Below are 25,719 nucleotides of genomic sequence, written 5' to 3' on the forward strand. Positions count from 1 at the left end.
ATATATATATATATATATATATATATATATATATATCAATGATACATTTCCTTAAAATTGTGTCATTAAAGCGAAAATCGGATGCACAACACGCAGTTGCAGTTTTTAACCAGCAGAATGCAGCAGTTTTCTGCTCCTTTCCCTTCTTTAACGACAACACAGTACAGTATTTTATTTCAGGGCAACAAAAACAACAACAACAAAACTGTAATTTTAAGATCAAGATGTTATTTTGCTTTTTAATAAAGCTGACAAGATAATCATGGTGACGCCGGTTCTGGCTTAACCGCAATATGGCTAAAAAAAATTGTAAAGTAAGACTAAGGCTCAGGTCACAGAGAAATTTAGTTTCCATAAACAGAGAATATGCAATTTGACATTTAAATTTAACAGGTAAACGATTCTGCACTGTATGACAATAAAGCATCCGGGTTCTAATCTGTTAAATTTTTCATAGTCATGATTATAATTGTTAAATCTCAGTCTCCACGCAATTATTCTTGCCGGGATAACAACGAAGAGCAATAACCGCAGACGTGAGCAATATATTTTATTGTGTGGAAAAAGCTTTTAAAAAGCCCCAAAAATAATTCCGCATTTACGATAATACTGCTTGAGAGCCATAACAGTTATAACAAAAAACAACAACTTGACAATGAGCAAAAAAGTCATTGGTTTTATTAGGGGGAACAATCTGTTGTTTATTCTGGCACAACATCAATCAGCGCATTTTAGACTAAAATAATACTGCAGCAAAAAACAAAACAAAACAATAATAACACAAGCCATTAGGAGCCCTGCCTTTTTTTTTGGTAACGAGTCAGTGATTAAAAAGAATCAGAATCAATTTCCTGGGAGGTAGTCTTGCGGCAGCAAGTTCAAATGCTGCACTTGTGAATATCTTGTTTTTATTCTGGCTCGTTGTTTTATGGCTTCTTGCTCACATCTGGAAAATAAAAGAGAAGATGCTGATATGCATTTGGATCAACAGTCAAGAAATACGTATAGAAAAATTCAATCACTTTTGTCCTGAGTTGAAGGGGCCTCATCTGGGCCCAGGTCTTCAATGAAGACCGGACCGGAGTTGTCCTTGTCTTGCGACTCTGTGGACAGGGTCTCGACGTGTTTGGGGACACCGGTGGGAGCTCCCACTGCTTCTGAAATGAGGTCTCGGGACAGGGCGGAGATAAGAACAACATCCGGAGCTGAAGCAGGAACAATATCTGGAGCTGAATATTGGACTGGTGGCGCTGACAGGTCTCGGGCAGAACCCGGAGGAACCCCGGCGGGAGCCGGGACGAGATTTGGATCGAGAGAAGACGACCGAGCTGAAGGCGGAGTCGGCTCTTGGACAGGAGTGGGAGGCGGAATAAGATCTGAATCTGGAGCTAAAGCCTGATCTGGAAGAACTGCGGCGGGAGGCGGAGCAAGATCTGGACCTGAAGTTTCATCTGCGACACTGGCCAGATCTTGGGCCGAAGCTGGAAGAACTTCATCGTCTGGAGCGGTGGCCGGATCTTGGCTTGGAGCCGGAGGAACTGTGACGGGAGGCTGAACGAGACCTGGAGGTGAAACGGCGTTGGGAACCGGAGGAAGGACGGGATTTGGCAACCACGCGGAGACTGTTTCCGGGGTCTCGCCGGGCGCCGTCGGGAGAGAGTCTGATGGCAATGCTGGGACCACCTCCGCTGGTTGTGGAAGAACCACTACGGCCGGATCTTCAGGGTCCGCAAACGTCACTTCCTGGCTGAAAGAGCTTTCCGTTGCGCTATCGTTCTTCCGGGGCCTCCCCCTCCTCTTCGTGCCTCTCTTCGGTTCGGCCTTCTGCCTTTTCCCCATGCTCTCCAAACTGAAAGACCGATCCACACGACCGGGATTAGCGTCAACGACGGCGAATGTGGATATTGCCCCTTTGATGCAGTTGGAAAAGCTAATGATCTGGATGCAGACAGCGCCAAACCGGAGCGACCTTTGCGAGTCGCCCGTCTCGTTTTCAGCGAGAGAAGAGTCGCGTCTTCACAGATTTTGCCCGTCAAACCATTCAAGTATCCAAACATTCGAAAAAACAAATGTCAATCGTTGGATTATGCGCGGGAATGCTTGCGGCGTTGGAATTGCAATTGGATCAAATTTACCCTGAAACCCACTGGTAAGTCTCCTTCTCCAGCACTTCAGCTCTTCTCCTCTTGAGAAGCTCTCTATCCCTCAATCGGCGACGGATGCCACCTTTCAGAAGACAGAAACAAAATTGCTCAACGAAATGAACGTCATTGAAATCAGAGGTTCGCAAATGTATGTCAGCAATCCCAATTTCATGCCTTTTAATGCTGTAGCAGCAACAGTACATTTTTCTTTTCAAATTAAGAGCAAATGAATTCACAAATGAATGTATTGTAAAATTGTCTTAGCGACTCTTTGCAAAACGCCTTACCTGCGATTGAGTCTGTTATCGATTATTTTTGTTTTTAGTACCTAAAGTAATCTATTACATTAATACGTCATTACATAGTCATCCATTACTGAAGTACTTCATTTGTTTAGTACCAGCCATTTTCAGACCCTCCTTTAGAGAAACACTTGAACATTTTTGAAAAATGATAACCAAGAACTTTCAATCGAGTTTCGAGTCTTTGTTAACGATTTCTTAGTACCTTAGTACCTTAAGTATTCTATTACTGTAGTACCGAATTACATAATGCACTCCATTATTTTGGTACTTATTTTTTTTTAGAACCTCCTTTAGCCAAAGAAAATTCAAATGTAAGTGCATACATGCTATTGAATGACTGTAATCAATTACTTTAGTTCTTTAGTACCTGAAGTATTTTTTTTTACTTTATTACATAATAATTTACTTTACTACTTAATTTAGTACGGGTCATTTTAGACAGTTCAGCCAAATTTTGCAAAATGTAATTTTTAAAACGTACATATGTACCTGCAATTATATGCCTGTAATCAAATACTTTAGTTCTTTAGTACCTGAAGTATTTTTTTTACTTTATTACATAATAATTTACTTTACTACTTAATTTAGTACCAGTCATTTTAGACCCCCCTTTAGCCAAATTTTGTTAAATGTAATTTTTAAAACGTACACATGTACCTGCAATTATATGCCTGTAATCAAATTACTTTAGTTCTTTAGTACTTAAGTCATAAATTATTTATTACCCACAGTCCTTTAGTACTTAAATCATTTAGTCCAAGCCATTTTAGACTCGATTCAGCTATCTTTGGGATTGAAAGTTGCAATAAAATTAGTGAAATTTCTTCATGAACATTTTAAGAGATTCAAGAAAGCAACTGAACTTGTTCTCAGTTGTTGAAGAGACTAAGCAAGAAGAATCGATAGCAAGCTATTTATTTTCCTTGGTCATTTCTTTTTAGTGGTTTAATCGTCTATTGGGTCAAAGGTAAACCGTCTTCGACAATCTAGGAGTCCGTTTGCCTTGGAGGCTTCTTGCATATTCCAATCCCTTACCTTGCTCTTCTTCATCCTGCCTTTTCTTTTCAATCTCTTGCCCCGACGTCTCCTCCATGGTAAGTCCTCGCTATGAACGAACGGCGACTTGTTGAAAGGCGGGCGTACTAGAAGAAAAAAGAAGAAAAAAAAAAAACTCTTCAACTCCCGCCCAAATATGAAATTATCTGGTTAACCATTACCGCTGCGCCGCGAGAGCTCCTACAGGGCTGGTCTTATCATATTTGTAAAGCCGGAGGAGTTGGCACACTTGACAGAGCTAAGTACAAGCGGCGGGTTATGTTGCACCGTACGGCAGGAAATATCATGCAGGGGGGGGGGGGGGGAGAAGAAGTGCTTGTTGGTGGGCAGTTAAACACGATGAAATGTGAGTTGTTGGTGCAGGACAACTGTAACCTTTGACCAAGGGCTGGATAATGATTGCTACATTAGCCAATATCAAATGGGTGAGGGTGTGTGTCGATCTAATTGGCTACGGTACAAAAAACATCGAATAACTTTTTAGAGCTGATAAACCATCCGTTTTTGTTGTTTTTTTTCATCTCTCGCCGCTAACAGAAATTTCCACAACACTTATCTCACGCCGAGGGAGGGCATCTCAATAGGGGTGTGTTCTCAATCTTCCCACTGCATGCTGAGCCCCTCCAGTGTGTGCGTGTGTGTGTTTGTGCGTGTGTGTCGGAGAGGGAGGCAGTCCGGCGGTGTCAATAACACTTAACTAAGCTAATAGCATCCAAAGCTACTGTATGATACAAGTGAAAGTTGTTTTGTTGTTGTTACATTTTGTTTTAAAGCAGCTAGCTCAGGCATATCCAAAGTCCAAATTGGGGACCAAATGTGGCCCTTGTTCAAATTTCCACCATATCGGCACCAGCTGCTAGCATAAAATACCGCAAATTCACAAACGAATCAAGAGACACATTTACGATGAGTCAAAATCGCTACAAAGTCTTACAAAATACATTTTAGGAATCTATTTTGAGTCAGTTTAGGGTTTCATGTCGCGCGACATATATGCTTTGATTTTTTACAATAAAAATTGCAAGTTACGATATCGTGTTTTCCGCACTATAAGGCGCACCGGATTATAAGGCCCACTCTCAATAAATGACATGTTTGAAAACTTTTTCAATCACAATATTGTAATACTCAAAGTAATAACAATAACAACTCAAATAATAACTCTAAACTCCCAATTGCATTATAACTCAATGTCAATATGAGCAACCTTGTTCAACTGTAAACGAAACAAAAGAAACAGGTAAAGCTCACTTTATCAGGTCATTTCCCCATCTACGAATCCCAATCTCAATATTGATCCATATATAAGGCGCACCTGATTATAAGGCGCACTATCAACTATTAAAAAAAATTAAGGCGTTTAGGTGCTCCTTATAGTGAAGAAAATACGGTAATTTGAAGGATTCACAACACTGGTTTGTATAACAACTTACAATATTTAAGCTCGTGAGAATGAAAATGATGGAATAATTGCATATTTGTATGAAAAAAAGCACAATGTGTCCTGGCTATCCTATAAAGAAAAATAGAAAGACGTAAGGGCCACATTCATTTTTTTAACCTATAAAATAGGGCTGCATGATTATCTCCACTATAATAATCACTATTATTTTGGTCAATATTGAAATTGTGATTATTAATCACGATTATTCATCACGTTTGGTCAAACATCTGTTAATTGCCCTTTTTTTTTAAACAAGCCCTATATAAACAAGGTTTCAAGGCTTGATACTTACAAACAATAATAATAAACTAAATCAATAAATAAAAATTAAAATCTCTTCACCCAACGGATAGCAAAATTGTGGCGCGTAGGGCAACTTATTCGCTGAGAGCAAACCGATGAAAAAAGATGAGGGATGCTTCCAACCGAGCTCATTATTTACTTTTAAGCAAATTTAAATCAATCATCGGAGTTTTCAAAATGTGTATATATTAGGAATCAGATGAGAAACTCAACGTCATTTCACACTGGCAAAAAATAGGGTGAGAAAAGCAGGGTTTTTAGTCAAACAAGTGGAAAACATTGCCCCCTGGAGGAAGCATGACAAAATTCTTGATTTGACTTGCACAGTAAATGTAAATATCGCCGAGGATAATCCTAATTAATCGTGGCAGCCAATATTGTGATCACTACTAAAAATCATCCCTATTATGAAACATTAAAAACCAATCAAGCAAACAATTACATTGACTACTGTATTTAATAATAAAAAAAAAAAACTGCTACACCAAGGCTTTTTGTTAATGAGGTTAAAAAAATAGATTGTTTTAACACTTCTAACATTGTCATCAAAAAAATGTACATACAGTATATTTTTTTTGACACATTGCGGATCATGTCAAAACTACCATATTGTCGATGGCGGCCCGCAAATGGCCGCCGGGGCGTATTTTGAACATCTTTGGTCTATGAAGTATATTTTGCTGTGTTCATTTGAAGCGAAAAAAAAGTTTCCACAAAGTTCGGACACCCCTGATCTAGTGGCAGCGCTAAAACCCGTTTTACGCAGGTTCAGGAATCGGCATCCAAAAAAAAGATCTCAGGTCATTTCTTCCTCTCTAACGATTTGATTCTCTTACAGTCTCATTATGTGAGAGAATCAAATCCAAACAATTACAAGAAATCCAATTACTGAGAACCAGTTTGAAAAAAGAACCAGTTTACGTTTCAGTTTTTGATACTACGCTGCTGTTTTCAACGAGGATCCGATATCTTCAAAAGGTTTGCATGAAGATTATGGATACTATAAAGACGGCAAGAGGTACAAAAAAAGAAGAAATAAAAAAAAAAGCAGTTCAATAGAGTACAGAATTCTCCTTAGCACCAAACACAAAATTGAAATGTTAAATGTACAATCGATTCAATTGATTGTTCATTGATCCAACACATTGTTCATAATAGCACAGCCGTTATTATTTTTTCATTAACATGCATCATTGTTGTTCAAAACAACGAATTGTAATTTTTGAAGAAATAAGCTGTGAATGCTGTAGGTTTGATAGAATGCAGGGTTGTAAAATACAATTAAGGGAAGGAAGAATGTGGAAAATTGACAAAAAAAGATAATAAACTCAATATTTTGAAGTTGAATTGTTGAGTTGGTTAAGACGTGTTTGAATAGCATAAACATTTACTGGAAAGGTGGAATTTTGATTCATTTCAAAAGGATAGCTCTAATATAAATATTTTGAAAATAAATTAGTTTTGAAAATGGAGTAGTTTTTTTTTTAAAAGGTCTTCAAATCTCTATGTCATCATTAAGCTTAGATACATTAAGGCTGGACGATTTAGCCCATTTTTTTCCAGTCATGATGGACAATTATGATATAAATATTTATAGAAGTAATTAACCTAATATCTATTTGAAGGTTTGTTTGATTTGTGCTCAAACAGATCTTGTGCAAAACGACAATAACGTATACGATTTCAAATCAAATTTAACGCGGACTTAATATTCATAGTTTTTGCAATAAATTGCTAATAATAGCTTAGCTAACAGCCACAATTAACTGGTAAGTACTAGTAAGTATTGTAAAAACATCTAGCAAGCCACCAATCCAACATTCCGTCATTTGTTGAAAACATCAATGGGCTCATTTTCAAATTGTCCATTTATAAAGTGACAAATTAATCAAATGAATTAGATTTTTTGCGCAACCCTAATTTACATGATTAATGGGGAATTGAAAGAATTGAAAAACTTAAAGACTCCTTACCCCTTATTTGTTCCGTAGTAATCCAATGATAGGATATTCATATTGTAAATCCCATCAAAAGAAAAAAAAAGCATAAAACTACAGATTTACAACAACACTTCACTGTTGAATTTTTTTTCGCAAAAAAGTACATTCCACCTTTCCAAATCTGAGCTCATTCTACTGAATGACTCCTTTTACAAAAAAACATTTTTGCTGGATATTTGTCCTAGCTTTAAATGTTGTGCAAATGTTTGTGCCTCTCTCTAATTTCAAATTGCATGCATTGGATACTCTTCGCTGTTTACATAATAATTAAAAAAATATATCTTTTTTTTTTTTTTTTTACATAACGATCAACATTGGGAAGCTAATGTTTCAGAAAAATGGTCGGGGTTTGATATAAACGGGAGGCTGATACGTACAGTACAAAAGTACTAAATCAAACTTAATAAAATAAATATACGGTTGCGAGATGAAAACAATTGATTGGTTATTGAGCAAATGACAAAAACTACAACAATCGAAGTGCGTTTGACCAACACTTAAAAGTAACGCGGAGCAAAACGCACTTTTTTTTAAAAGCAGGCGTTCGCATCGACTAAATTAAAAAAAAAAATCTTCGACAAATGTATTTGAACTTAAATGCAGCAAGACGGCAGAGCACTGTTGTTTTGAAAGCTTTGCCGTTTCCCCTTTAGGAGGCGCTGAGCTGGGCGTTTCTGGTGGTAGGTGGCGCTGTTGTGCAATCTATTTTGTTTCAGTCCGGTTTCCCTCCATGGTTTCTCCTCTCCGACTAACTTAGCGTCGGCTCAGTTCATTATACACGGCTACCCCCCACCCCCCTATATTCTCCCTCCGCCGTTAGGGCATCTCTCTACGTTTTGGACTGAAGGACCCTCTTAAGGAAAAACAAAAAAAGACCCGGCGAGAAAAGTTTCACCTCCGGCGGGCACCATGTACATGGAAAACAGGATCCACTTGGAGCTAAGAAACAAGACACCGTCTGAAGTGAGTCGTGCTTTTTTTTTTTTTTTTTGGAGAAACGAAGCCCTTTAGTTTTCTCCTGGGCTAGCCGCGTTAGCTTAGCTTGCTACTTTTCCCTCTCATCAAATGCGCTTGTTTAATGGACATCGCACGGTTCTCCCGTCGACCGGAACGGAGGCTCGCCGGGAGACGAAAGGGGGAACGCGGCGTTCGCTCGCTACTTTGAGACGCCGATTTCACCCCCCCCCCAGCTCGCTTCGGCGTTATTGCGGCGCCTTAACAGTTTCGTAGCCGCCACCTCCCTCGTGTTTTCGGCTCCGGTTCCGAAACCCGCATGGCCACGATTCGACCACGAGTACTCGCTTAATGGAGAAGATTTTTTTGGGGGGGCGATGTAGTTCCCCACGCTTGCTGCATTTCGGTGCTCTCGCGGCGGGGCTTTCTAGCGACTTGGGTAGCCATGTTTGCTTGCTACTTAGCATGGTGTTCAACCGATGAACGGTAGCGTCCGTTTGAATTTAAATATTAAATTTGAAAAATAATTTTACTTTTAACGATTGAGGGAGCGAATGCTTGAATTGGACGAAAATGCTAGAAACTGATTTTTATTTAGTATTTGAAAAATAGCAATTTCCGCTCGGGACTCGCGTCATAACTAGGTTAACGCTAACAGCCACATGCGATTATGTATAGCAAAGATTTTGCTGGACAAAAATATATTCGTTTACCCCGTTTTTCCGCTTTTTATCTCGGCTTGTTTTTTTTGATAAACATTTGTATTTCCGTGTTCGGCGTGGTAAGAAGTTGAAAAGGGAGTGTTGCAAAACTCTAGCGAATAAGTCGTCGCGTGCAGCGAGATAACGGTTTATTAACGACTATTCCGTAATATAAATGTGGATTATGTTTGCGATGTTATTTGATGGCCATGCTGCTTGTGTGGCTCGTTTTTTAACCGGCGGCGTCCCAACTCGCAGTCTTCCCGCCATATTAGCCCATCCGCCATAGTGGCGGCAGACTGTACAAAAACGCATGGCGTCATGAAATCCCCCATACAACCCGACACATCTTCCAACGACTACAAACGCCATACTTGTCACATTCGACGTAGTATTTTTGGTATATTGTCATAGATCATAATAGCTTTATTAAATCAAAAGTCGAGCTTTCCTCGTGTTTGACACGAGTTTCCGACACCTAGTGGCGCCATGCGTGGGCAGACAAAAACTCGACGCCCGCTGTTTGTCCTCGGGACTAAAAAAAATGGCAGTGAAATGTATTTTAACAAACATTTGTGTTAACATGTCGACTTTCACAGTTTCTATTAACGCGTGTCGCGTAATAAAAAAAAAACAGGCACGGAGTGGCATACTGTTTCTCCGTAGGTCGCCATGTTGCCATTCTGTCGTCTTTGAAGGTCTGGAAGAAAGGAACAGTCTCCATCTTTGATTTTTTTGTGGGGACTAAATTTCCGTTCGCAGTATTTTCCCCCCTTCGACATACTTTTATCATAAAACATCGTCGAGTTACAAAAACGCGGGTGCCGTTCGTTCGACGAGAAATATTCCGTTTACTCCTCAACGCAATCAAAAGGAGAAAAGTGTGGACTTAAAAAAAGGGTGTATTCGCAATCCTGCTCGTCTCTGCGGCGTGGGCTAATGGCGGCCGCGCACACTTCACGTCTACAACACGGCGGCGTTTAAAAGGGGCAATGGCTGCTAGCTACTAGCTTGTAGCTTAGCTCACTTGAAAAAAATCATTGCATTTGTCACTGGCTAATCGTGCCAAATCGCCACTCGAAACTCGACCGTGAAATGTATCGACGGTGTACGGAACTAGTAATGGGGATGTATTTGATTTGTTTTAAACGAAAATTGTCTTTTTTTTGCACGTTTTACTCTGAGAAATTCTAACTTTTTGTTGTCTTGCAAATGTGCTGGTTGACCAGCGGTAACTTAGTCGAACTCTACCTTCAAACTCACGAGCCCGGTTCATTGAGATGATTTTTTTTTTCAAGTTAATGAAGGTTTTATGTGACATTTTAGGGCCATTGTTTGTGATTAAACTAGATTTTGTACGGTTTGGTTGTTAATGGTTTTCATTTACAATAGAGAGGATATTCAGTTTTCGAACACATGGGGTGTCCAAGCAATGGCCCAGGGCCATTTGCGACCCCTCCCCTGTCCAATTTAAACGTCCCGCGACGTAGCCATAATAAAATTCGCTCGTAATGAGAAGTGATGGCCGAATAAATTTCCGCAAAGGAATGAAGCTTTGCAGCCAATTATTGATTGCCAAATGGGGCTTCGTGATGCAATGAAGCTTTGCAGCACATGGTTTAAAACGTCGTGGTGCTTCATTTGCTCTATGGCACCATCAAATTGTCTAAAAGCCCAAGAAGTCAACAGTGTTGAGCATTCCATGGTTATTTATTTAAGAAAATGGTGTGAATGTGCTCGTGTTATACAAACAAAATGCAACAAGTGTTACAGGGACAATTTGTTGCTCATTTTTGTTTAGAAATAGCTATTCCTCTCTTTTTTTTCAAATAAACAAATAAAAAAATTTCCACAAACTGGTTAATTTCTCTCTATTAGCACAGGTACAAAAGCTCAAAAAATAATCGCAGTTGCACACATAGGTGTAACAGCAGCCCCAAATCCACAAATTGCACGAGGACCGTTTTATATGCCAAACTATCCGAACCACTTCTGAAGCGGTTACTCGGTCCAGCGAGGCTTCGCACGTCATCATTGCCAGGTCTCACCCATATGAAGCCTCGGGTCAATTCATCCAATTAATAGTCGTGGGTTAAGAGCTATTCTGAAATTGCAAAGATGCAGATGAACTTTTTCACTTTGATTGAAGCTGATTTTTGCAAGCAAAATGGTTTCCACCATGAATGATTTCAAAGTAACCGTTAAAAAACGGTGAGCTGACAACAGATTTTCCTCTGTTTTACTTCTAAATATGGGCGTGACATTTTTTTCTTGTCGCGCTTGATACTGTACATTAAAATAGACATTCAAAATATAATCACAGCCTCTATAGTGTTTCTAATGTCAAACATTAGATCAAATAACGATTATTTTGGTCAATATCGAAATCACGATTATTCATCGCGTTTGGTCAAACGTCGATTTATTGCCCTTTTTTAAACAAGCAGTATACAAGCAAGGCTTGATACAAATAATAATATGAAACTTGAATAAATAAATAATTAATGGCAAAAAGTTGGCACACGGGGCAACACGGCTAACTTACTTGCAAACCAATGATAAAAAATAAGCCTACTTAGAACCGAGCACATTATTTATTTTTAAGCCAATTTTGATCAGTCAGCAGCCAAAATGTTATTTTCAAACAGAGTTTATTCCAATTTTTTGGACTTTTCTGTAAATATTAGGAATCAGGCGAGGATCTCGGTGCCATTTTACTCAGGTAAATAATATACTAGGGTCATACAAGTAGACGCTTTTGTCATGCAGACATGTGGGAAACATTGCCCCCTGGTGCTAAGTTGACAATGTGCTTGACTTTTTAAATGTTCATATCACCGTGAATCCGCCGAATTAATCTTGGCAGCAGATGTCGTGACCGCGATTAAAACTCGATTAATTGCGCAGCCCTATTAGAAGCTCCGAATATTCACCGACGGACGCCTTTGAAAGTCCGATATAAAATGTCTGGGCTTGGGGTATTTCCGTTCACGCTAAAAAGTGCGGCGTTTTCCATACTTCAGGTACGAGAACTGGTCCTGGACAACTGTCAAACGGCCGACGGAAATACCGAAGGCCTCACGGATGAGTTTGTCAACCTGGTTTTCCTCAGTTTGATAGATGTCGGCTTATCGTCCATCTCCAATATACCCAGACTAGAAAAACTCAAAAAGGTAAGACGTCGAGCAACGGCCCGATTGCCGCCACGGCGCGCGCGCTCACTTTGCTTTCGCTTTTAGCTGGAGTTGAGCGACAACAAAATCAGCGGAGGCCTGGAGGTCTTGGCGCAGAAACTCCCCAACCTCACACATCTTAGTCTGAGTAACAACAAATTGAAAGAGATCAGCACGCTGGAACCGCTGGTATGTCACCAAACAATGTTTTCACAAACGATTGTTCTATCGACTCGCGTGAAAAAGATTCTGCGATAGAATGCGATTTCATTTAGGGGCAACATGGTTCTGATTTTTGGGGTGGACTTACCGGGCTTGGTTGACTTTTTATTCCATTTGGTCTTATGCCCACAGGTTTTTTTGTTTGTTTGTTTGTTTTTTAAATAAACATACGTGAAAGTGAAAGGTCCAAAAATATAAATTCATTGAGCTGGTGGACTTTTTTTTTTTTTTTTTCAAGGAAGGAATGCAAGTATGTTTTCATATCTTTGCTATAAAACATTTAAATGTGCAGGCGTTTTATAGAAACATGTATTCGTTATTATTTTACATGGGGGTGGCATTTCTCCGGAGGCGGCCATGTCTGTCATAGCTACGAACTACAGTAAATGCAGCGCCACCTGCTTTCCTTAATGAAATCTTAAACATTGTTCCTTAAAGCAGTAAAATCCACCAGGTTTTAAATCCGTATCGGGGCGGCCATTTTGACATTCAGCTGCAAATGACATCGGGACACCGGTACCATGGCTCAACTGTTTTCTGAGTTTGTGAATGCAACAATCGCGAGCTGAGCTGTGATCGGTCCCTACCCGAGTAACAGTGATGTCATTTCCCGTCGACAGTAAGATTAGATTATTGCCATGGGAGTACCGCAAGGTTCAACCTTAGGTCCCCCCTTTTTCTTTCTCCATTTTCACATCGCTGCATATAGATTAGAGAGGACACATCAAACATATCGTTAAGAAAATGTGTCTCGACGCTCCTTTGGTGTCCCATTCCTAAACGCGCGTCCTTGCGGAACTCCCAGAAAAAGCTGAAACACCTGAAAAGTTTGGACCTGTTCAACTGCGACGTGACCAACATGATCAACTACAAGGACAGCGTGTTCAAACTGCTGCCCCAGCTCACCTACCTGGACGGCTTCGACTGCGATGACAAGGAGGCCTCCGACTCGGACGTCGAGGTGGACGGAGACGGCGTGGACGACGACGACGACGAAGGTAGGCGGGTCCTTCTGCCTTCAAAGCGGCTCCGTCGTTTCGCCGGGAGCGACGTCGCGGCAAACACCTTTTTTTTCGTCCTTCAGAGGGAGAGGACGAGGAAGACGAGGACGGAGAGGACGACGACATCGACGAGGAAGATGACGACGAAGAAGACGAGGAGGAGGTGGAAGGAGAGGAGGATGATGATGAAGTCAGCGGAGAAGACGAGGTAAAGGGAGAAAATCTCGGAACGGCGCCAAGAAACGTACGCTTTGAAAAAAAACTAAATCCTTCCCGCCAGGAGGAGGACTACGGACTAGACGGGGAAGTAGATGACGAAGAGGAAGACGACGAGGAATACGATGAAGGTACGGACCATCTCTGTTCTCCAAGTCACCAACGCGCCCAACTTGGTATTCCTTTTCTGCTCTCAGATGCGGTGAGCGGCAAAGGCGAGAAAAGAAAGCGGGACCCCGACGACGAGGATGAGGACGAGGACGACGAAGAGGACGACTAGAAAGCGAGAGGAGCGCATCGGGCTCCCCCGTCCCACCTCCCCGAAGCTCCCACCTCCCTCCACTTGCGATCCTCCACCCACCTTGACCCCCTCCCACTCCCGAGCTCATTTTTGGGCCAAGACTATACTGGACGGGTGGCTCTTGTGGACCAACCGCCACCAACAACACCCCACCCCACCCCACCCCACCCCAAACAACTTTTTTTTTACCTGGCTTACCCACCACCCACACCTTTCCTCGCCCCCCCCTCACCAAACAGCCCCCGGGGTTTCTCAGGCAGCCTGCCACTCAGCATTCCACAATTTCACTGTCAATCCCGCAATATGTATCCCGTGTGAGGACTTTGGGACTGGTCTAGTTTTTGGGTCTGTGCTTTTAATATTTTGTTGACTGAATTTTTTTTTTTTTTTTTTTTTTGGGAGGAGGGGTGTTTTTTTTTCCCCCATTCTTTTTGTGTTTTTTCCTTTGACTCCCCTCTACCACCAATCCCCCACCCCCTCAATAAAATTATTGCTATAGCAGCTGTGCAGCCAGTGAGCCATGCAGTTTTTGCTTTTTGGGCGTGGCCACTCGTTGCACGGGTCGTGGTTGTAGCGACATTTTTACTTTCTGTATGACAAGAAAACAACTTTGTAAATAAAATGTTAACATTTTCTGCTTTGGTGGTGTCTTAAATGTTATTGCGTGGGAACAACAAATTTTCCTTCAAATTTTAGGATACTGCATGCAATAACTAGCATACGAAAATGTACTTTTTAGGAGTCTTGAATTTTACGATTTAAAAAATGGCATTTTAATCAAATCGACAAAACACGTTGGGTTATTTTTTTTCAATCTGGATCTAATATGCATTTTTCACTCACATGGTAAGTATTGCACATTTTAAAATACTTTTTTTTTAACAGCACGACTCTCAATGTACGTCCGTAGCAATTTCCGTGTGAAACTTGCAACCAAAATAAAAATACAAGCCTAAATGATGTGAAAAATTGCATATCGATTTTTTTTGACAGGTCTAACAGAAACATGGTATGAAAATAGGCTACATTTTCTTTTGTTTTTAAACTTCTATCATATAAGGGGGATTTTATAATAGTCAAGCGAATAAAAACAATCTTCGGACTAAATGTAACGTGAAATTATTTAAGCACCGGTAAAAAAATGTACCTGCGGCTTGTTCCGCCTCTTGCAAATTCGGCGGTGACCATTGGAGGGCGCGGTTGGGTCCACTCTCACCTGGTGCAACTTCAACGGTGACCACAGAGGGGCGCTGTTGGGCTCCATTAATTCCCATTCCAAACATCTCGAGGAATATGAACCTATGAGCATAACTGCTATCGAACTGCTATTAGAGTTGTGCTCAAAAATGTACCAACAGCAACGCTATGTTATCTTACAAGCACAACTGTTTCAGAGGAAAACAAAAGAGCAAAATTGGAACAAAAATGTCAAAAGTCAACCAAAAAAAATAATCTTTTTAATTCACTAGGAAAATTGAGCGCGATTTTTCATGGGAATGAACTCAAATTTCAACTCTACACACAATGGAAAAGTCAAAACTAGGACATATTAAAGCTAAAGTATGAAATATCAACAATAAGGCATTTCGTTCACGTGTGTGCCAGTTTATTCCTGCTAAAATGAAAATCAATGCAAAGTGAACAATGCTCATTGGTGGTTTTTAAATAAATTGCCCCCCCCCCAACCCCCCCACAGTGACACGACCTCAGCAAAGACATGCAACAGTTTTAATGTCCTTTCTAAACACCTCAAGTAGTAGCAATGCCCTCTGTTTTTTTTGTTTTGTTTTTGTCACCGCATGTATAAAAACTGCGATGGAAACATTCAAATCATCAAAAAAAAAATAAAAATGCAAGCACAATGTCAGTACACTGAAAAAAGGAAAAATATCACGAGTTGTGATAACAAAATCTCTCAACTTTTGTATTCCACAAGAAAATCGTTTTAAGATTAATATTAAAATTCAAATGGGTTTTGACGTCAATGGCAGTGATTGGAAAGAGGAGAAAAATGTTTTACTATCGGAACAAAGTCCAATTTTTTTAGTCACTATTAAGGGTGAATAATACACCTTAGCATAACTTTTAAATTAGTGAAAAAGGTGATTTTCCCTTATTTTATTTTTTTTAATTAAAATACATATAAAAATACATAAATTAGAAATCTTGAGAAAACTTTATTCCGAATGTAAAATGAGAGTAAACAAAATCTTACATTTCCCCAATAAAAATACAAGCCTAAATAATGTGAAAAATTGCATATCATTTTTTAAAAAATTTTCGTCATGAGATTTCATTCACATAATATTCCTGCTCTCTTCAATTAAGATTTTTTTTATTGCAAATGTATTCTCAAAATACAGTGGGGAAAATAATTCGATTTCTGAGTTTAAAAAAATAGACTAACAGCTAAAGAAAATAAGAAAAAAAATTAGAGAAAAAATTAGACAAAAAAAAAAAAATCACATTATCCCCCCTCAAAAAGAATCAATATTGTAGAAAAGTTGTGAATTTTACAAATCACCCATAAAAACATTGTTTTGTTTTTTGTTTAGTTTTCCTACACAACTGCATTTTTTTTTTCCCTTTTCAGTGCACTTTCTGGAACATCGGAGCCAAGAAAAAAAATTGTATTTGCATACAATCGTGTATCTTTTTTTAAAAAGCGTAAAAAAAAAAAAAAAAGCTCCAAAAAGTTGCATAGCTACGATTATCAAAATAAAAGTGTGCAGGTTTTTAAAAGCGAAGAATCACCGAGTGTATTTACATCAACGAGATGTGCACCTTTTTATGTGGAAGTGCGTGCCGGGCTTTAAAAAAAATAAAAATAAAAAATCAAGTTAAAGTGAGTTTTGCTGAGAGTTTTTCATGTTGTTGATCTCTAGTTCCAGCTGCTTGATGTGCACGTCCCGCTGGTGGAGAAGCTCCAGCAGACGACGGATCTCGTCCTGCTGCTTGCGGAACTTCACGCGAAGCTGCCCAACGAAATCCACATTGCCGATGAAGCCGTCGTCGCTTGCTAGGTTTTTACACAACTATTTTTTTTTTTAAACTCTTTCAGTGCCATGGACGAGATTTCTCGTCTTTTAAAATAGTAATAACAATAATAAATCTTTTTTTTATGGGGGGTAGCTGACAACCTTGACTCATGCTTACCTAATAAACCAAATGTGCGCTGTAGTGACAATTGTGACCACTGGATGGCAGTGTTTCCACACGTACAACATACGTGCTATTCAAAGTAAGCAATGGAAATTCATCTTTCATACGATACCGCCGATATTTTACACAGATAGATGGGTAAAAGTAAGGTGTGAAAATGCTAAATATACTGGCTCTCGAGAGTTTTCCTTTTCCGATAACGCTCGGCACTGAAATCGATTCTTTTAGACAAGAGTTACCGAGTAACTGATTACTTTAGGGACTCAAACACTAAAGTACTTCATTATCGAATTATTAAATTCAATTCAATTCCAGGTACTTTTGTTTTTTTCTTTCAAGTACTAAATTGTTAAGACGTACCTTTTTTCTATCATTGTAAAAAAAAAAAAAAATCTGTATTTGTTTGGAATGGTTCGATATTTTATTCATTTATAACCAGAAGTAATCATTGCCATTTTATAGTAACCATAAAATCTTAAATCACGTTCCGGCAGAAATACAACAAACGGTGTTAGCCCACTTGTATATGCATTAAAAAAATAAAAAATAAAAGTACAGTGCGCCCCCGTGTTACGAGGTGAATCGGTTCCGCGGCGAATCGGCCGTATGGCGGGCGCTCCAAAACTATGTTAAATAGCTAATGCGTTTACAACCCCGGGGAAAAACATCAAAATTGTACATACATATTCAAAATTGGCATCAAAATAGTATAGCAAGTGCAACGTATGTATAATATACATGTATACCATCTGTTAACATCATCACTAAAAAATATAGAAAGGATTTATTTACCTTTGAGTGCCGTTTGTTATGCCCATATCATCTCCAGCATGGTTTCCATATCAATCATCTTCTTACGTCTCCCTCTAACATGACTAGCAATCTTGGGACCCTTGGCTAACCCTTTCAACTTCGTACTAAGCAGTAAAATGCACTATAAATACGCTTTTGTAACCACTCGCGATCAAACAAAGCTTTACCGTTCCGCCATTTTGAAACGAGTGAGGCCGACCTATAGCAGACCACCATTGTGGTGACGCGTTGCACGAGAGCAGTTTGACGGCAAGAGTAAATGAGTGCAATTACCTGAAAACGCCAGCAGATGGATGCAATAAAACACAAATACAGCCAAGCCCCTAGGGTCATGACAGTTGTTTTGGGCGCAAAACAGGGAAATATCATAAAGACGGGATGAAAAAACTCAGTATTCCAAGTCGCAACATGAAAATAACGTAAGTCAGGGACGATGCAACACGGGGGTCCACTGTATATGCGACGTGATATGAAGAATAAGAGTAATTGACTACCTCATTTTCCGTCTTGGGCGGCGAGCAAAGCAGGAAGTCTTGGCCGTTGCTAACAGTCGTCCCGTCACCGTCGGCCACACCGTTATTGCCGGTTTTGCCGTCGCCATCTTTGGATCCGGGCTGCTCCCCGATATACGCCCTGCCTTTGGCGGTCTCGCCGTACGATTGGTCCGCCAGATGGCCGGGCTTCAGCGACATCAGCACCGGGCCTGCCAGCCAAACGGGAGCAATTTGGTGTCAAAAAATGTTGGCCAATTTGATACATTTTTAAATTTTACCATAAAACCGAGGGGAAAAAAAGTACCAATTTTTTTTTTTTTTACAAGAATATATCCATTTAAAAAAATATTAATTCCTTCAAATAATGCTGACCTCTGTCGATGCCGCTGAGCCACTCGTCGGCAGTCAGGGCAGGTTTGTTCCCCGCCGTCATGGGATAAATGTCCTCCTGGTACGACTCCGACTGCAAAACCCAACAAAGCACGACGACGACGTCACTTCCAAAAACGACCCTTTGCTCGCAGCGAGTCGTCTTCTGACCCTTCGAGGGACGATCATGGACAGCGGCTCGATCAGACTCTTGATGGTCACCAGCTTGTAGAAGCGAAACACTTCGCACAAACTCACGTCCAGGCCTCGCTTTGGCATCACGCCTGACAACGTCAAAGGCAAATTACAGTCAATAACGACTAGGGATGGGGCCCAAAAGTTGACCAAGCTGGGTGTCAACTTTAAAAATAACCCCACAGTTCATGCAACTGTTTATTTCTTGAATCTTTACACAACAACCGTAACACAACGTCGAGATCATTACAAATAAAAAAAAAGGCATTATTTTCAATAAAAGAGGCGAGCAAACTGAACCGACGTACGAGTCCATCCCTGATCACAATCGAAAATATTACTAAAACGGGGAGAATTATGTAAAAACTATGATGTCTCGTGCAGATTCAAATAAGAGTGCACAGGTTAGAGAACTCTGAAAGGTATTCAATTTGACTCGATTAATTGCAGTCTTTTGGCATATACACACGATGATAAACTTGATGAAACACGGACGCTGTTCGACTTCGGGGACTGAACTCGAGCCGCGTCGCGAGCAAACGGAAAAAGAGCTTCGAGCGCATTCAAAAATACACTGGCGAGGCGTTCAGTGACTGCTCACAATGTGGGAAATCTGAAACATGCTTAAAGCCGTAAAAATAGACCACTTACGGATTTAAACACAAGAAAATATAAAGAACTTAGAAAAGATGAGATTCATTCTGTTTTGCTATCGTTGCCAAAATGTCGGCGTGTCTCATACACAGCAACATCGAAAATACCAGAATTTGTCCCCGAAATTAAGAGTCTTATACTTGGGGAAATTACGGTATTTTTAGACTTTTTTTTTTTCAGCCAAACTCTTGAGAAACATACGAACGATTGGACTGAAAATAATAACAGCAAACAAACCAAAAACATAAAACCAGGTATTTGCGATTGAATGTTAAAAGTTTTATGGGGGGGGGGGGCAGAAAAAGCAAATAAATCAGATAAGATGTCATAATATACGAGAATTAACCTCCCCCCCCCAAAATGCAGGATAAAAACCCCCCAGCCTGGATTTCAGTTGCGGCTGTAGACTTACCCATCCCTCTCTGAGGTAAACTGGATCGGTACTCGGTCAGGTAGTGGAGGTACGGCTTTTCCGAGCTGATCTCATAGTACCTGATGTTGCCGTCCCCCTGGGGGAAACCCCGCCTCCTCTTAGATCATTCGCAGTCGATGCGTGATATTATGGGATGTCGCGGGACGCTCACCTTCCCGGCCAGGTACAGCATGTGCGTGTCGGGATCGTAGAACGGAAAGAGGGACCCTGACGAAGAGTCCAGGTTTTCCTCTAACAAAGGCACTGACAGATCACCCTTAAAGAAAAAAAAAAATTATATTATATATATATATATATATATATATATATATACACACACATACACAAACAAACCATATTTTCCGCACTATAAGGCGCACCGGATTATAAGGCGCACACTCAATTAATGGCATATTTCAAAACTTTGCCAATCATAATATAGTAATACTCAAAGTAATAACAATAATAACTCAAAACTCTCAATAGCAAAATAACTCAATGTCAATATGAGGAACCTTGTTCAACTGTAAACACACAAAAGAAAGAGGTAATAGAGGTAAAAGAGGTAATATATAAAGAGGTAATAATATATATATATATATATATATATATATATATATATATATATATATATATATATATATATATAGTGTGTGTTTAAATGTCAAATCAAGCACAAGCTAGACATTTGTGTCCACCGTTGTGTCCCTTTTGACTCAGCAAGACAGCAAAGTGAATCACATCCCACCCAAACACGGGACAAAATATATAGAGAAAAACTAAATGTCCACTATCATGGACACATTTGAATAAGAACTCAGGAGGTTGAATTTATATGAATTGGAATGAATGACAATACTGGACTCATAAATGCTGATCCGTTTTAGTTGCTAAATTTATGTGTCCACTAGATGGCACACTTGTGTTACTACAGTACATTACCCACTTGTTGCTCTAAGGCACATGTGTCAAACTCACGGCCCGCGGGCCAGATCCGGCCCGCTAAATAATCATATCCGGCCCGCGAGATCATTTTACATTATCGTTATTAATGGCCCGTCTATATGACGCGCTAATAACGCGATACTGCACTGAACTACAGATCCCACAATGCAACGCTTCAGCTGCCTTGCCGCGCACCTCCCTGGGTCAAAGTATTACAAGATATTACAAAGATAGACGTTAGCCGAAGATACCCCTCACGATGCCGAAAAGAAAAGTTGATTCCGAAAACAGAGCCTTTAATAACCGATGGGAGGCTGAGTATATGTTTACTGACATTGCCGGTAAACCCGTGTGTCTCATTTGTGGAGCAAATGTTGCTGTAATCAAAGAATTTAATTTAAGACGGCACTTCGAGACAAAACATAAAGATAACCTGAGAGACCTGGATGTAGAGCAGAAGCGACAGAAAGCAGAAGAGTTAAAGAAGAATCTGACATTCCAGCAGACGTTTTTTACCCGTGCAAAGTCACAAAGTGAAGCTGCTGTGAAAGCAAGTTTTATCGTGGCAGAGGAGATCGCCAAATCGGGCCGGCCGTTTTCAGAGGGAGAATTTCTGAAGAGCTGCATGATGAAGGTGTTTGAAGTCTTATGTCCAGACAAAAAGCAGATGCTGGTAAATATAAGCCTGAGTAGAAATACTGTTACAGATCGTATTTGTGAGATGGCCACTGATTTAAGAGCACAGTTGAGTGAAAGAAGCAAAAACTTTATTGCCTACTCTCTTGCTGTGGATGAAAGTACTGACATGACTGATACTGCACAATTGGCCATCTTCATCCGTGGAGTGAACTCCAATTTGTGCGTAACAGAGGAAGTAATGGACATTATATCAATGCACGGGACAACGACTGGAAAAGACATTTTTGAAAAAGTATGTCAAAGTGTAACCAACATGAAACTGCCCTGGGACAAACTTATTGGACTTACAACTGATGGAGCACCGGCTATGTGCAGTGAAAAAAGTGGACTAGTGGGAAGGATGCGAGTGAAGATGCAGCAGGAGAACTGCACTGGTGAGTTAACAGCATATCACTGTATCATACACCAGGAAGCACTATGTGGCAAAGTCCTAAAGATGGATCATGTAATGAGCACTGTAACGCAAACCGTAAACTTTATCCGAGCTAAAGGGTTAAATCACCGACAGTTTCGGTCCTTTATGCAGGAGATAGATTCAGAGTTTGCTGACATTCCTTATCATACAGAGGTGCGCTGGCTAAGTCGGGGTAAAGTTCTCAACAGAGTTTTTGAGCTCAGCAACGAAATCTGTCAGTTCATGGACAGTAAAGGAAAAGACTCCACCGTTTTGAGGGATGAAAAATGGAAGAACGAGTTGGCGTTTCTGGCTGATATAACAGCTCATCTTAACGCCTTAAATCTGCAGCTCCAGGGACGTGACCGCATGATTACTGACATGTATGACGCAGTGAAGGCATTTCAAGTGAAGCTGCTTTTATGGGAGACACAAGTGCAACAGTGTAACTTGTCTCACTTTCCCTGTTGCCAAGTAATGTTGAACCAAGTTAGCACTACTGTGTTCCCCAAAACGCACTTTGCCGACAAACTGAGGACACTACGCGCTGAGTTCGCACGGCGCTTTAGTGACTTTGAAGCACAAAAAAGGAGTTTCGACTTGCTTCGCAACCCATTTGCTGTCGATGTTGAAACTGCACCTGCGCAGATTCAGATGGAACTGATTGAGCTACAATGTAATGAGACACTGAAGGCAAAGTACGACACTGCAGGGCCCGCACAGTTTATTCAATTAATCCCCACAACAATGCCCCAGCTCCGACTTCATGCGGCCCGAATCTTGTGCATGTTTGGGAGTACATATCTGTGTGAGAAGCTCTTCTCAGTGATGAAGATTAACAAAACAGCACACAGAAGTCGTCTCACTGATGAACACCTGCAGTCCATCCTGAGAATCTCCACAACACAGGACTTCACACCAAACATAAACCAACTTGTTGCCAAAAAAAGATGCCAGGTGTCCGGCTGCGATCAGAGCATATGATCAGAAGAAAGTCATAAGAGCAATGTAAACTGAATCATTTATATTATTGCTGAAAAGCACACAGTTTATGTATATTTCCAGGTTATGTTGCATGTTCGTATTTCTAATGTATATTTTAGATAGGAGATATTTTTTTAAGGAGAGCAAAATCTTTTGTGATATTTAAGTTTATTTTTTTTATATACATTGACATAGGAGCAAAGAGATTTGAATGTTATTTTATTGTTAAATTGTTTAAGTTAATGTTATTATATTGTTAAGTTGTTTAAGTTAAGTTCTAAGTTTTATAATTTAACAAGATATTTTTATGAACAAAATATTACATATATGTTATTTAAGGTTTATTATTATTATATTATTATTATTTAAGTTTGTTGCAGAATAATATTCCTGGATGTTTTTATTCATATTCATGTCCCAAATACATTTAGGGTGTTCAATAAATGTTTATCGTGTTCGGCCCGCGACTTTAAGTGTTTTTCAAATTTTGGCCCCTTGTGCAATTGAGTTTGACACCCCTGCTCTAAGGTCACCTGGCGTTAGTTAAGTTAGTACACAACTATATGATGTAAATAAACAAGTTATTTCAATAGACAGATTTCCACACCTTCCTTATAATTGTGTAAAGACAGGTTAGAAAATAAAATTAACTATGGTGGTAAAAATCAACGAACACAATATTATTTTGAACTCCTTGGAGGCTACAAATCTCGCCAAGTCAAATTCTCTACCCTGTGTATTATAAATGAGTATAAAAAATAAATAATCATCCAATTTGTGTGTCTTTTGACCCACGAATTTTAAGAGTGACCCTCACCAAATCCCAGAGTGCGATCTGCCTGTCGTTCCATCTGGAGTTGCCGGAGGTGAGCAGCTTGTTGACGTTGTCCAGAATCAGCACCTTGGTGGCCTTGTGCGTCTTGCAGTTGGCTTCCTGGCAACCAGGCACAGAAGCCGAACGAGGCGGGAGGAAATCGAGAAACATTCGGTGTACAGTAAATGCCAAGCGCGGTGGCTCACGGGCTTCGGGGAGACGGGATCGGCAGAAATTCCCAGGTTACCTGCAGCAGGGTCCCCGAGCGCGGCTCAAGGAGTCGCACCTTCCTGTCCTTGCACGTTGTGGCCAGGAGGCTCGCGTCCGCGTTGAAGGACATGGAAAGCACCACGTCCGTGTGGTGGCCGATGGTCCGCACGGGATTTTTAATCACCTGCTCCGGACAGTCCAGGTTCCAGATCATCACCTGGTGGAGGGGATGCATCAAGCGTGGCAACCTGGCTAGAGCTTTACCTCATTTTGGATACTTTTTTTTAATTGTTATTATTCAGCTTTAACTAAGACAGTGGCTTTGAATTAGTGAGTAAATTAATAAGAATAAATCCAGTTTACAGTGGCTGATTACCGTAATTTCCGCACTGGATTATAAGGCGCACCCTCAATTAACCGCATATTTTAAAACTTTTTCCACATATAAGGCGCATTGGATTATAAGGCGCACCCTCAATTCATGACATATTTTAAAACCTTTTCAATTACAATATAGTAATACTCACAGCACCGTATTTTCCGCACTATAAGGCGCACCGGATTATAAAACGAACCCTCAATTATATGACACATTTTATATATATATATATATATATATATATATATATATATATATATATATATATATACACACACATATACATACATACACACACGCACACCCACCGTATTTTCCGCACTATAAGGCGCACCAGATTATAAGGCGTACCCTCAATGAATGACATATTTTAAAACCTTTTCAATCACAATATAGTAATACTCAAAGTAATAACAATAATAACTCAAATAATAACTCTAAACTCTCAATAGCATACTGGGTGGGTGGCGTGAAAAGTTTTCCCTTTTCTAGGGGAGGCCTGGCAAAATATAGTTGAGAAACACTGGCCTAGAGGAAGACCACAGAGGTGGTTTATGGATGTAGTGGAAGAAGATATGAAGGTACTGAAACTGGTGAGAGAAGAGGATGCAGGAGACAAGCTTAAATGGAGGCAACTGATTCGCGGTGGGAGAAACCAAAAGGAGAAGAAGACATATCAAAACAGACGAAGCCGCGGGCGATCTTTATCATAAGAATGCAACTCCTATCTCCTCCTAATAGTTCAAACCAGTTTGGTTACATCACGATACACTCCACTTGCGTGTTGATGGTATTTGACACAGAGCGTAGAGTGGTTTGCTAGTTACCTTGTAGTCGTACCCGGTGCTGAAGAGAATGTTGCTGGCGGTGGGGTGCCACTCGATGAGGCTCACCCGTCGGCTGTGACCCTGTAGCTCCTTCCAAGCCACCGTCATGTTTTTGAACAGGCCGTGAGGGGGGATCTCCCATACCTTCACCTGAAGAAGCACAGGTCTTGTACCACAACAAACAAACATCTACAACCCTTCACTAAACATTGACTGTACCATCCAGACGGGTCATTTTGACTCACAACATAACAAAAAAGTTCATATTTAGAATAATTACCGTATTTTCCGTACTATCAGGCGCACTAGATTATAAGGCGCACCCTCAATTAATGGCACATTCTAAACATTTTCCACATATAAGGCGCACCGGATTATAAGGCGCACCCTCAATAATGACATATTTTAAAACTTTTTCAATCACAATATAGTAATACTCAAAGTAAAAACAATAATAACTCAAATAATAACTCTAAACTCTCAATAGCATAATAACTCAGTCAATATGAGCAACCTTGTTCAACTGTAAACACACAAAAGAAACAGGT

At 40.2% G+C, this 25,719-nt stretch overlaps 3 protein-coding genes across 9 annotated transcripts in view; 1 reads left to right on the top strand and 2 right to left on the bottom strand.

Moving 5' to 3' along the window:
* Nucleotides 1-649: 649 nt before the first annotated feature.
* Nucleotides 650-9,876, bottom strand: hemgn (hemogen). 5 transcript variants are annotated; one of them, XM_088418913.1, is made up of 6 exons: nt 9,692-9,872; nt 9,561-9,607; nt 3,485-3,591; nt 2,136-2,226; nt 1,023-1,849; nt 650-946 (listed from the first exon to the last, which is right to left on the bottom strand). In XM_088418913.1, exons 3-6 carry the CDS (start codon nt 3,540-3,542, stop codon nt 927-929), a joined length of 996 nt encoding a protein of 331 aa, XP_088275039.1. In that variant the 5' UTR covers nt 3,543-3,591; nt 9,561-9,607; nt 9,692-9,872; the 3' UTR covers nt 650-926. The 5 variants fall into 5 exon arrangements, with proteins under 5 accessions (XP_088275039.1, XP_088275041.1, XP_088275037.1 ...); XM_088418915.1 differs by having other exon boundaries at nt 2,148-2,226; nt 9,561-9,876; XM_088418911.1 differs by having other exon boundaries at nt 9,561-9,872.
* Nucleotides 7,978-14,453, top strand: anp32b (acidic nuclear phosphoprotein 32 family member B). Its single transcript, XM_088418916.1, has 7 exons — nt 7,978-8,215; nt 11,931-12,080; nt 12,147-12,269; nt 13,108-13,300; nt 13,387-13,511; nt 13,584-13,650; nt 13,717-14,453. Exons 1-7 carry the CDS (start codon nt 8,162-8,164, stop codon nt 13,797-13,799), a joined length of 795 nt encoding a protein of 264 aa, XP_088275042.1. The 5' UTR covers nt 7,978-8,161; the 3' UTR covers nt 13,800-14,453.
* Nucleotides 14,454-15,255: 802 nt separating this feature from the next.
* The window catches only part of coro2aa (coronin 2Aa), a 30,826-nt gene continuing 20,362 nt past the window's right edge, over nt 15,256-25,719 (bottom strand). For all 3 annotated transcript variants that reach the window (XM_088419756.1, XM_088419755.1, XM_088419757.1), the window contains exons 4-12: nt 25,172-25,321; nt 24,003-24,182; nt 23,759-23,875; nt 20,092-20,196; nt 19,920-20,016; nt 18,830-18,942; nt 18,662-18,752; nt 18,290-18,498; nt 15,256-16,795 (exon numbers count right to left, since the gene is read on the bottom strand). In XM_088419756.1, coding sequence (XP_088275882.1) covers nt 16,661-16,795; nt 18,290-18,498; nt 18,662-18,752; nt 18,830-18,942; nt 19,920-20,016; nt 20,092-20,196; nt 23,759-23,875; nt 24,003-24,182; nt 25,172-25,321 — 1,197 coding nt within the window. In that variant the 3' untranslated portion in view covers nt 15,256-16,660. The remainder of the gene's footprint in view (nt 16,796-18,289; nt 18,499-18,661; nt 18,753-18,829; nt 18,943-19,919; nt 20,017-20,091; nt 20,197-23,758; nt 23,876-24,002; nt 24,183-25,171; nt 25,322-25,719) is intronic.

This window comes from Hippichthys cyanospilos, chromosome 7, assembly GCF_059441005.1.
Source record: "Hippichthys cyanospilos isolate Australia breed blue-spotted pipefish chromosome 7, RoL_Hcya_1.0, whole genome shotgun sequence".
Lineage (NCBI taxonomy): Eukaryota > Metazoa > Chordata > Actinopteri > Syngnathiformes > Syngnathidae > Hippichthys > Hippichthys cyanospilos.

Excerpts from the sequence above, each read along its gene's own strand:
- anp32b (XM_088418916.1), top strand. The coding sequence starts at position 8,162 with ATGTACATGGAAAACAGGATCCACTTGGAGCTAAGAAACAAGACACCG. Across the intron at positions 12,081-12,146 it reads GACTAGAAAAACTCAAAAAG|CTGGAGTTGAGCGACAACAA; the intron begins GTAAGACGTCGA and ends TTTCGCTTTTAG. Across the intron at positions 13,301-13,386 it reads GGACGACGACGACGACGAAG|AGGGAGAGGACGAGGAAGAC; the intron begins GTAGGCGGGTCC and ends TTCGTCCTTCAG.
- hemgn (XM_088418913.1), bottom strand. The coding sequence starts at position 3,542 with ATGGAGGAGACGTCGGGGCAAGAGATTGAAAAGAAAAGGCAGGATGAA. Across the intron at positions 1,850-2,135 it reads ACTTACCAGTGGGTTTCAGG|TTTGGAGAGCATGGGGAAAA; the intron begins GTAAATTTGATC and ends TCGGTCTTTCAG. Across the intron at positions 947-1,022 it reads CCCTTCAACTCAGGACAAAA|ATGTGAGCAAGAAGCCATAA; the intron begins GTGATTGAATTT and ends TTTATTTTCCAG.